This window comes from Trichosurus vulpecula, chromosome 8, assembly GCF_011100635.1.
Source record: "Trichosurus vulpecula isolate mTriVul1 chromosome 8, mTriVul1.pri, whole genome shotgun sequence".
In the NCBI taxonomy this organism is placed as follows: Eukaryota; Metazoa; Chordata; class Mammalia; order Diprotodontia; family Phalangeridae; genus Trichosurus; species Trichosurus vulpecula.
This window is the reverse complement of record NC_050580.1, coordinates 239,259,248-239,271,593: the sequence shown is the minus strand read 5'-3', so window position 1 is coordinate 239,271,593 and position 12,346 is coordinate 239,259,248. Positions and strand designations below refer to the sequence as shown.

The following is a 12,346-nucleotide window of genomic DNA, read 5'->3' as shown; positions in this document are numbered from 1 at the left end:
AGCAGTTGTAGAGTTGGGGGAAAGGAGTCGGGATTGCTCACGTCGCTTAATAAACGAATTGAAATTATTTGCAAATTCTAGAAATATTAAAATTAGCCAACATTGATACTGTCATGTAATAATCCAGAGAACTAAAGAAATTAATATTCCAAGCCAAATATGCCAGTAGAGTAACTGAGTAACTCTGAAATCAGATAGTCTGAATCTAACGTCTCTCTAGTAATGGGGCTTAAGGCAGCATCGGACAAATCTGTCGGTACGGGCACGCGCACACACATAAAAGTAGCGACCCCCCCCCACTGAACTTAAAAATTATACACCCACAACTGCACGTTATGCATCCCTAGTCCCCGTTTCCTTTTGTGGGGCTGCGCGCGGCAGATATTTTCGGGAGCGAACACTGCAGAAGCTTCTTCCGGAGAAACGCGAACGTGCCGCTCTTGGCAGAGAAGCAGCAGCGAGAACCCGTACCAGGTGTCCCTCGGTTTTTGGAGTGATGACTCCGCAGATCGAAACTTAAACCAGCGCCCTGCTCGCTGGGAGGGGAAAGGGAGTCACATGATCAATTAATCACTGGCCTACCCCAAGGCCAGAGCTAACAAGGCTTTAAGTGAGCGCCACTTCTGAAATTTCGCCCAGCTGATACGGCACGCCCCTGGGGACTGGAGAACGGGCGGCCGGTCCTACACTCGCTAGCTGCTTCGATTGAAGCTCCCGCCTTTCCCTTCAACCGGTTTAGCCGGTTTTTTTTTTAACTCTTATCTTTCCAAAGTGAAAGACACGAAAAGAAACTTCCGCCTGGGTCACGGCGGAGGCAAACCACGTGACCCCGGCACGAGAGGCGATTGGGAGCAGGCGGGGCGGGAGTAAGTCGGTCAATTTCCCAGCTCCCCAGCCCCGGTTCCCTCCCCACCCTCACACCGTGAGACGTCGGCCGACCGCGAGTCACTTTGGCAGTCTCGCGCGCCCCCACGCGTGCGTGCACCCGGCGGCTCTCGCGGTGTCTCGCGCCGCCTACCTACCCCCCCCCCCCCATTCTTACTCCTCCTCCCTCTCACTCCGCTCCTTCCCTCCTCCCCCTTCCCTCCCCTCCCCTTCCTCCTGCCCCTGTCTCTCGGCGGTGGTGGCTCGCGCAGCTCGTTGGCTCACTATATAAAGGAGAGAAGCGGGCGGAGAAGACGGCTGGTGGCTGCAGCCCGTGCGGCGGCGGCGGTAGCGGCAGCGCGGGGGGCGGCGACCGGTGGCGGTTTCGCTCCTTTGCCCCGGGCGGGGGGCGGGGAACGCTCCCTGGACCCCCAAGGGTCGATTTTTTTTAAGGGCGATTCTCGAGGATCTCAGCTCCCGGAGGATTTCTCCCCCCCCCCCTCACCGCCCCCCCTTCCCCCCACTCCACCTTCGGGACTCGATTTCATTTTTCTTTTTTAAATCTCGGTGATCTGGTTTCAGTCGGGGTCTCTTTTGTTTTTGTTTTTATTTTTTTAATTTTTTTTTTGTTGTGTTGTGTGTGGAAATGGCGAACTCGGCAAATACAAACCCCGTGGTAAGGATGTGACTCGGTGACCGGCGGCGGCGGCGGCCACGGCCGGAGCTGGGTGGCGGCGGGGGCGGGCGCGGGCTGGGGGCCCAGGAGCCTAAACCGGGCTCAACTCTTTTCCCCCTTCCCCGCCCCCACCCTCCTCTCGCTGTCGCCGCCGCCACCTCTTCCCGCCGAAGGGAAGACCTGGGCCGAGGGCGGGGGAGGGGGGGCCTGGGGTGGAGGCAAGAATGTGGGGCTCATGGGGGGGTGCAGGAGGGAAGGGTCTGGAGAGGGGTGGGGAGAAGTGGGGGAGACGAGAGTAGGTGGAGGGCTCTCAGGTTTAAGGAAGGCTTTCCTCAGATTAGTCACCACTCGAGCGAGAGAAGAGGCTAAAAAACTTGAGAAAGGGGAGGGGACGGGGGCAGATGCCCCCTCCTTCCGCCCCTTTCCCCCCAAGAAAACCGCCATAAAATGGTTTTGGTGGAAGGAGAGTTGGTTTTGTTTAAAAAGGTGGGGGGGAATTGGTGGTAGAGGGAGGAGTTTAGAAAGGAGTCAGATCCTCCTGGGCAACCGAAATCTATTGCAATCTCTCCCGACAAGTGAGGCAAGAGAAGTGGCTCCGGGAAGCCCAAGAGTCCCGAAGCCCGAGCTGGCCGGAGCGGGCTTGTCCCGATCGAGGGGGAGAGATCCGGGTCTCGGGGAAGAAGATTAATCTCCCAGACCCCGCCCCGATCCAGTTTGCCGGGGGTGGGGGTGGGGGCTGTTTCTTTATTTTTTTCGTTTTCTCTCTTTTTCTTTTTTTTGAACGAGGATGCCTTGGACTAGCGCAAAGTGTGAGGCGACCTTTGAGTTTTGTAGTGGTTAGTTTCTTTGGAGCTGGATGGGGCCATTTTACGTTTTAAAAAGAAGGTTGAAAAGCACTTGTCCCATCTCCTTTAGAATCGTTAAAATGGCGAAGGGGAAACAAAATCCCGTCGTACCTTCGACTAGCAAGAGGAAAGAAAAAAATTACATTGACCCAAGGCACCCCCTTTGCCTTAAAATGCTGCCTTATCCCCCCACCCATCCCCGTGTCCTTTTATTTATTTTTTGTTACTTGCAGTCACATAGGTTTGCAAAAAGCAGTCACATAAATAACCTTTGCAGTCACCAGTGCAATGTGATCCTCGATCCACCCGACTCTCCTTTATTATAAGACTAATAACAATAAAAAAATGACATCCCCCTCCCCAAATGCCGCAAACAAACCCTGTCTGCCCAGGACTGTACCGTGGAGACTCGGTCCCCTTGTTTGCGACTCTCAGAGAGAGAGATCGATCCATCATGGCTGCTGCAGCTTCCCCTGCTTTTCAGTCCCTGCTCCTTGTGGTCCTCCTCCCTTTGGCTGCCCTGTTTATATAGAGCCATTGCGCTCTCTAATATAGACTCTGCCAGGATGGGAAGGTGCTTTTCAGTCCTACGTCACCGGCTCTCCATTTAAACACCAGATCAGGCTTTAAATAGTGAGAGCTGCGGAGAGCGAGGCTGGGAGGTGCATGCTCCGGAGTGAGAAACCGATTCGTGCACAGCATACTTTTTTTTTTTCTTTCTATGTGGCCTCGTCTTGTACTTTAATTTTGCAGCTCTTGGATCCAGTCTCTACATTGCTCGTCGACGCTGGCTTTTGCCGCAGTAACTTCTTTTTCTTAGAGCTTTTTAAACAACAGGATTCTGTGGTCTTTCTTGGTGACTTGTGTATTTTTTTTTTTAAAGAAGGGTAAAAAGTAAAAGGCCTTCCTTCTTTCCTTCTCCTTCCTAGTACCCCAAATTTTTCCAAAGTATTGGGAAGTGGGAAATAAGCCACATATGTTGTAACTTAATATGAAAAATATAGGAGAGGCTGTGTCCAGCTTTTTTTTTTTTTTTTGCATTTTTGGTTAAGATGACTTCAAAACATGTTTTTTAAAACCTGTTTATTTATTGAAAATTTCAAAATTGTAAAGCATGTAAAAATCATACTTTTGAAATGTGGAATAGATTCTAGGTTCTTATGGTAAATCTTAAAGGTAATTTGCTTTCCATACCTTTTTTTGAAGGAAAATAGTATTTTCATTGTGAATGAAGAGGTGCTTTGGAGTACAAACACTGGATTAAAAAAAGTTTAACAGATTGTTGAATTGACGTCCTCCTTACACAAGCAGTTTCAATTTATTTTACATTGTGTTTGTATACAGGGTACTAAGTGTGTGGGTATAGATTTATGGAATTTGTCATCACCACTAGTCTTAAATTTATATGGACTATATGGGTATCTGTTGCTGTGTAGTTGAGTGTACCAACAACTGTATATATATATATATATATATATATATATATATATATATAGAATTTTTGTTAATAGAACCAATTATCCTAATTAGGGGAACTGATTAAGAGGAACTCTGTAAAATAGTTGATAATTACTTAGCTTCGTGTATTGTTTCATTTGATCCTTATGACAACTCTGTCAGATAGGAAGTATAAAATATTTGTACTGTTTAACTGATGAGGAAACTAAAGGTCAGGGTTCAGCGTTGCTAACAAGAGTTGGATCATTTCGGGACTTGAAAAGATGGTATTTTTCAAATCACACTTTTGCTACTTAGTATAACTGCAACTAGCCCCCTGTCTTTTCATCTGTAAAAAAGAAAGTTGGATCACATGGCCTCTAAGGGACCAATCCAATACAGCTGCCTCCCTTCTGTAGTAAATTATTTGGTAATGGAAATATTCACCTTCTAATTTATCCAGTTGTACAGTTTGGTTTTAAATACCCTGTTTTCCTAAATTATGGTGTATCTGTATTTGCCTGAAGCACTATGTTGGGTATAGTTTGTAGCTTTTGTTCAAATTGACTAGGAAATGTCTTTAGAAATGATTCTTATTCTGAATGGGCTCTGAAGTACCTGAACTCTGATATTTTAAAAAACCTCTTTGGCATATGACCAAAAGAAGCTAAATAATTTCATATGCATATGCTTTATGAAAATACAATTATTTTATTGCATTTGTAAGTCACATAGCATATAAGTCCATTAAATAGCGGAAGATACAGTTCCATCAGAGGGCAGGACAGGTGTCCCGCCCCCCCCCCCCCAAAAAAGATTGAAAAGTATGTACCAGAACAAAGAAGTTTGATAGTAGTGAAGAAATTTTGCAGTGTAGTACTTTAAAAATTAAAACTATTTTCAGAGTGCCTATAAATGACTAGGTCTGTAGGCTAAAAATTTCTATATCGTAATCAGAAATTTTAATATAGATGGGGAAATTGTAATGATTTATAATTTAGCATACAGCTCAGTAATTTCTTCCACATAATCTTAGAAATAAATATCCTTGTTATGATAATCTCTTTGTAGTAAGATTTTATTTTTAATCAGCTTGGGGGACAAAGAAGGCTGGTATTTAAGAAATCCAATTTCCATATATATATGGATAATATATGTGAGTGTGTGTGTGTGTGTGCGTGTATATAAGGTCTATATATTCTATATACACACACACATATATGGATAATACAGTAGAAGGGGTTCCTGAGTTGTTTCTGGGAGGATGAATTATGTTGAACCAGTCTGTGTCCTTCTCAAAGAAATATTTTTTCCTACATCATGGATACTTAACCATTTTCGTTTCATGTACTTTTTTAGCAGTCTTGTGAAGCCTTTGGATTTTTCAGAATGTTTTTAAATCCACAAGACATAGGATTATAAAGGAAACCAGTTATATTGAAAGTTATAAATTTAAAAAAAATTCACATATCCTATGTTAATCTCCTAGATGGCCTCTTGTGACCAGTAATATTTGTGATTATACACTTAACAGGAATATTTCTGAACAGTTGCTCTGGGGGTTGCAAATGAGATAAAACTCCTGACCTTGGCACCATCGATTTCATGTTTTCACGAACTTCTTCCCTAATTAAGTTTAAAACAATTAAAAGTTAATTTCAAAATTGAACCTTTTAGGAAGTTTAACAACCCCCCTTTGAAAACTGTGTTTGGAATATGTTGGAAGGGACCTCCGGGGTCATCTAATCTAATCCCTTCATTTTATATATGAGGAAAATGAAGCCTGTAGAGGATAAGTGCCTAAATTGCTGTTATAGGTAGATAAGCCAGTATTCAAACCTTGGATTCCACAGATACAGTACTTTTTCTTCTGTATCATGTTATTTCTATTGATCTGATTCACCTATTATAATAAAATAAAAGGACCTTCCACTCGTACCCCATGTTTCTCCTAGCTTTTGATTCTAAATTTGCTGTGAATGAACATGAAAAAAAGCAAGTCATTAAGTACTTATTATGTGCAAAACACTGTGCTAAGTGCTGGGGAGACAAACATAACAGTAAGACAGTCCCCTGGGTCAAGTAACTTACACTCTAATTGGGAAGACGACATTTGTGGAAAGTTTTAGCTGCAAGTCAGGTAGAAAGGTCCCATGGTATTTAGGATACATTGGCAAATTGGATTGTAATGGCTCTTTTTAAATATCATCTCTATTGATAAAATTGTCTTTTTTTTTTATGGTGAACCATTTGACAGTGCCAAGGATTTTTGGTGACTAGAACTTTATATTCTGGGTCTTTAGTAGCTATGGCTGCAGCACCTGTGAGAGCAGTTGTGGGGCTGCATCTTCACATGAGTTGCTTCCCAGGATAATGGCTGTGGGCCAGTGTGCTGGCAGCATTGCTATTTCCAAGGCTTTTGGGTTCTGGGCCTTGGGCTGTCTCTACCAAGGGTTCGAAGGGGGATGATGGTCAGTGTGGTGCTGGTTTGACTTGCCTGGTACATGCTACCTCTCTCTGGGTGCTTTGCTGCTTCAGCTAGGCTGGCTTGGCTAACCTAGGGAGGGGCAGATGATTTGAAATGACTGGCCTATTTTCCACAGGAGTTGCTTACCAGGATGATCCTTGTGAGGACCAGTTGTCTCAAGAGAGCTCCTTGAGAACAAGAACTGGGTTTTGTTTTGCCATTCTTTGTATCCCCCTTGCTTAGAGCAATGTCTAGCAGGAGGTAGTGCTTAACGAATGCTTATTGATCTGTACTCTTCCTGTTGGGTGAAAGTTGGTAGCTGATAGTGGTGGTAGAGAGGGAGGAATGTGGGTTCCTCTTCCACAGTGGTTTCTCCAGTCAGTGGTTAGAAGGGCTAGCCTGGAAGCCAACTTGGTAATTGGAGGGAACTGTTCTTCTGAGGCTCTTAGGTTCAGGGAACTAGGAATAGAAGGTACTTGGAGTCTGAGGGCCAATGATCATCAAAGTGTGGCAATGGTTTGTCTTGCCTGGTACATGCTGCATCCTGTCTCTTCCTCAGGGTACCTTCCGGCTTCAGCTAGTTACCTCATTTTATCCTGGAGATAACTTTTTCCCCTTCCATTTTGCAAATGGGAAAACTGAGGCACAAAGTTTAAGTGGTATCAGTTCTCCAGATTTAAATTTTCCAGATTTAAAACTCAATGTTCCTCATTGCACAGTGTGCTGTCTTTGGGCCACTGTTGGGTTTTGAGTTTGTTTTATTTTGTGGTTTCTGAATAGAACTTCAGTGTGGATAAATTTGATTCTATGGGTTATTTTAGTACATTACAAGTAATTTGGAATTTAATGTAGATGTTAAATGAAACTTCACAAAACAAATGTTATATTTTAGCTGTGAAATAAGTTCCTTATCATTTTTTGAGTTGTATATATCATCTTTGCCATGTTCAAAAAAAGAGGCATAATCCTTATACCTTGACCTTCAGAGAAAATTGGACCTTCAGATATTTACAGTCTAGTTTTCTAGGATTTAAGCATAAAGAGCAATAACGTGAAGTTTAACATCTTTTGTCTGATGAGTGGTAGACTATTTAACATTTCCTAGGCCTTTCCTTCATCTTTAAAATGATCTCCCAACCCTAAGCTTATGTGATTCCATAAAGCTTTTGTTTATATAATAATAGATAAAGGGTAGCCTGGGTTAGTTGATAGTGACCTGCCCCAAAGCCAGGAAGGCTTGGGTTTAGGTCTCACCTCTAATACATTCTGGCTCTGTGATCCAGGGCAAGTCACTTGGCCTCCCAGTGCTGTAGACAACTTTTATAGAACTTAAGTTTCAGAGTAGCTGCTCTCCTTTGTATTGGTAGAGAGGGTTTCTTTACCTTGGAGTGCACTACTTCCACAGGTCTGAACAGTAGAACATCAGAATTGTCACATATCCCCTAGGATTTGTTTTCTGGGATATTGGGACAATTTGGGAGAAAATATAGCTGTCTTCTTAGATTATAATACTGGTTCCCCCCCTCCCCATGTCCTACTCCTCCAAATAAAAGGAAAGTGGAATTGATTTTGAGGTATGTAGAAAAAAGGCATATACCTGTGAATGGAAAGGGGAAAAAATGGCGTGAGAGGGTAAGGTGTTAAGAGTGGGACTCCAAACCAGGATGCCAGGTGGGGGTGGCAGTTAGCCTAAGGCTATCCAGAAACAGGAGTCAAGTGGTTATGCTTTCAGGCCCTAGGTCTAAAACCCAAAGGTGAAACTGAGGGACAGAGACTGGCATGAAGCTTTGGAAAGTTGTAAGTTTTTGGTGGGGAGAGGAGAAGGTATCAAAGTAAAGTAGAATAGTGACAGAAACCAAATCTGAGCAATTTGTAAATCTGTTGTTGAACATCAGAATTAGTATTTGCATTTTTAGTATTTGCATAGAATTGGCATTGAGATGCTGGAATTTTTATTGTTTGTACTGTTATGTTAACGAATTGTTTTAATTTTACTCTCAAACATTCCTTAGAGGGAGGCTTTTACCGAAGGATTCAGTAAGTAAATAACCTGTGGGTATAGAATTTGCCCACCATATTAGAAATACTAATTTTTTAAGCTAATCAATCAAATTGACATATAACTCCCCAATTTTTATGGTAATGTTTTCCAAATTAGATATTTTTTAAAATGACTACTGCGTTAAATCCAGTATATACTAAATGAGTGTATGTTCTTCAACAACTTCTTTTTTCTTTACAGCCCAAACTATATAGATCTGTGATGGAAGATGTCCTCAATGATGTCAGAGAAATTTTTCTGGATGATGGAGTAGATGAACAAGTCCTTATGGAATTAAAAACAGTGAGTTGTTGGTTGTTCAAAAACAGAATCACACCACTGCTTGCCAAATGTGTTAGACAAATCTTTATATTCTTAAAGATGATAGCCATTATAAATGTTAAAGGCATAGTCTCCCCAAATATACCTTTGGAAAAAACGCTTTAATTTTCTGAAGGTTAGATCGACATTAATGTGTGTTATAGTTTGAATAATATATAATTTGTATGCAGGGATTTTCTGTTTTTTTAACCTATCTTAGGATGTTATAGTTTGAATAATATATAATTTGTATGCAGGGATTTTCTGTTTTTTTAACCTATCTCCTTTCTAAGTTTTTATGAAGGTCAAGTGACAGGTTTTTTTTATGTCTTTGTTCAATTTAGTAGCTCTAAAGATTATGCCTGGGCCATTTTCTTAGGTTTGGGCAAGTAGTATTGGGATATTTTCATTCAACATTTATATATTCGTGCTAGTTGATATAGTGATATGATACCAAATAAAACTTTTTTGCAGTATTATTCATAACTCAAGTATTCCTTAGTACTTAACTAACTGGTGAATGATGGTGTTCAGGTATATGATATATGAATATATGCTATATGATATACTCTATCTTGATGTATAGTAATTCAATTCAGTAAACAAATTTATTCAGTATCTATTACATTCATTGCATCTAGTACTACTAGGTGTTGTAGGAAGTACAAAAATAATTGCCATGTTCTAGTCTTATGTAGCAAGTGAGGAAGAGGAGCCATGGTTATTTTTTTTCCCACAAGAGAATCTTATTTTCATGGGGCAGTAAAACTTGTGTGTTAGTCAACAAACATTTAAGTGCCTACTATGTGCTAGGAAGTGCCAGGGATGTAAACAATGAAACAATCCCTATTCTCAAGGAACTTCTGTTCTGTCAAATGAGATAATAATAGTGAAGTGCTTAGCATAGGGTCTGGCACCAAGTAAGCACTATATAAATGTTAGCTGTTACTATCAAGAAAGACAATATGTATGCATATAAGTATAGATAAAGTAAATAGAGAATGAATACAAATAAGTACATGATAGGGAGGTTACCAGCTATTGGAGCAATCTGAAAAGGCTTCATGTGGAAAGTGGTGCTAAAGATGCGTTTTGAAAGGAGAGGGATTCTGTGAGGTGGACGTGAGAAAGAAGTGTATTCCAGAGACGTGACTGCAACGGCACAGAGAAAGGAGATGGAGTGCTTACGTGACAAACGGCAAGAAGGCCAACCTACCTGGATCACAGAGTGTGGGAAGGAGAATAAAGAGCTTTAAAAGCTAAACAAAGGAGTTTAATGTTTAATTCTGGAAACAGTAGGAAGTTAGTTGAGGAGAGTGATATAGGCAGATTGACCTTTAAGGAAAATGACTTTGGCTTCTCTGTGGAAGTTGAACAGGAGTCCAAGAAATTAAGGCTAGGAGGGTTTTATAGTAAGCCAGGCTAGAAGTGATAAGGTTGAGTGAGAATGATAGGGTAGGAGTGGCAAGATTTGTCAACTACTTGAGAGTATGTGGGGTGAGGGAGTCGATAATGCCAAGTTTACAAACTTGGGAGTTTGGAAGAATGATGATGCCTTTGACAGAAATAGGAAAGTTTGGCAGACTGAGTTTTGATTTGTAGATGTTGAATTTAAATTATATAGTATTGGTACTTACAGGCAGCATTCTCCAAAAGGTTTCAAGTGTTCATAAGGCTTTTAATCAAGGGACTCTAGTCATTTGAACCTTTGGTCTGCTAGGGGAAATTATAGTATGTAGGCTCTGGCCTACTTGGGCTTCGGAGTTGGAGTGGTCAGGCTTGCATACAAAGAGGTCAGAAAAGGCTGCCGAAAGGATGACCTGTTTTCTCTGCCCATGCGTTAACTTGGGCAAGCAGGAGAAATGGAGAGTTTAAAAAATTCTAGCTTTCTCAATCAAGAAGACAGTCAGCTTCATGAGTCAGCAAGTTCTGAGCTCTTGAACTCCTCTGTACCTTTTTCAAGTGCTTGGTGGGGTGGAGAGGGTAAAGTCAGCAAGCATTTATTAAGCACTTACCATGTGGTTGGCAGCTGTGCTAAATTCTGAGAATACAAATACAAGCAGTATTTGTAACTCAAGTAATTTACTTTCTAGTTGGGGAGCACAACGCAAGGAAAGTGGAAAGGGGGAGGTGACAGAGGGAGTGGGTGAAGAGGGAAAGGGAAGAGAAGAGGTGAGGGTGTCCAACTATAGGGTATTGTAGAAAAGGTTCTGTAGAGTCTGGAGTATAGCTTGAATAGGAATGAAAACCTGGCTGATCTGGGCTCCTTCCTTAAAATGGAGACTGGGAGAAACCCTCCAATCAGAGGAGAGGACTACAGGATTTGTAGGATTTCCAGTGTGAAGTTCAGGGGTGGAATGAGATTCCAAAGTGAAGAGATTTCTGGGGCAAGAGTACAGCCTGGAGAGAGGAATGAAGACATGGTTGACCTGGGTACCCTCCTTAAGGTGGAGGTTTGGAGAGGAACCAGCCACTCAGAGGGAGTTACAGAATTTAAGGACATTAGTTCCTGAACCCCATCCTTCTCTATAGAAGTTTGAAAAGAGAGAGAGCTCGAAGATGGCAACTGGAAAGCAGGGACTTGCGTGAGCTCCCTACCACGTCCCTCCAAAAACCTATAAAAAATGGCTCTGAACAAATTCTAGAACTGCAGAACCCACAAAATAGCAGAGGGAAGCAGGGATCCAGCCCAGGACAGCCTGGATGGTCACTGGATGAGGTCTATCGTGCACAGAGTGGAGGGGAGCGGAGCTCAGCGTGGGAGGCAGCAGGACCAGCCAGACCAGGAGCTGGGCAGAACAGGTCCTAGCACCCTGAATCAGTGAGCTGTGGCAGTTACCAGACTTCTCAATGCACAAACACCAAAGACAACTCAGAAGGTTAGTGGGAAAAGCTGTAGGGGACAGAGTTCATGGTTCGGCCACCGCCCCAGGGGCAGTGGGGGAGGTGCAGCTACAGAACTACAGCTGTAGTTACTTCCGGCCCACGTGGTGGGAGGAATTAAGTGGCGGATCAGAACAGGACTGCAGAGCCTGCTGAAGAATTGCGTCAGGTCTGGGTTGCTGGTTCTTGAGGAAGGAGGAGTGCTGGGGTGGCAGAGCTGGCTATATAGAAATAGCTCTGAAATCAACGGCACATCCCCTTAAGCTTGGAACAAAGTACTCTTTGCTCTACAAGCAGTCATACCCCAATAAAAAACTCAAGGGTCAAGTAAGTTGGCTGGGAATATGGCCAGGCAGCAAAAATGCACCCAGATTCAGTCTCAGACTTTGGAATCTTTCTTTGGTGACAAAGAAGACCAAAACACACAGCCTGAAGAAGTCATCAAAGTCAAAGAGCCTACACCAAAAGCCTCCAAGAAAAACATGAACTGGTCTCAGGCCATGGAAGAGCTCAAAAAGGAGTTGGAAAAGCAATTTAGCGAAGTAGAGGAAAAATTGGGATGAAAAATGAGAATGATGCAAGAAAACCATGAAAAACAAATCAATGACTTGCTAAAGGAGACCCAAAAAAATATTGAAGAAAACAACACTTTAAAAAATAGACTAACTCAAATGTCAAAAGAGCTCCACAAAGCCAATGAGGAGAAGAATGCCTTGAAAGGCAGAATTAGCCAAATGGAAAAGGAGCTCCAAAAGACCACTGAAGAAAATACTACCTTAAAAATCAGATTGGAGTAAGTGGAAGCTAGTGAC

The 12,346-nt window shown here is 42.5% G+C and overlaps 1 protein-coding gene across 3 annotated transcripts in view; it reads left to right on the top strand.

Moving 5' to 3' along the window:
- The first annotated feature begins 1,149 nt into the window (after positions 1 to 1,149).
- The window catches only part of GTF2A1 (general transcription factor IIA subunit 1), a 49,068-nt gene continuing 37,871 nt past the window's right edge, over positions 1,150 to 12,346 (top strand). For 2 of the 3 annotated variants that reach the window (XM_036735106.1, XM_036735105.1), the window contains exons 1-2: positions 1,416 to 1,540; positions 8,532 to 8,633. In XM_036735106.1, the coding sequence (XP_036591001.1) occupies positions 1,511 to 1,540; positions 8,532 to 8,633 (132 nt within the window). In that variant the 5' untranslated portion in view covers positions 1,416 to 1,510. Of the gene's footprint in view, positions 1,541 to 8,531; positions 8,634 to 12,346 lie in introns of all 3 variants that reach the window. The other variant, XM_036735107.1, reaches the window with a different exon arrangement.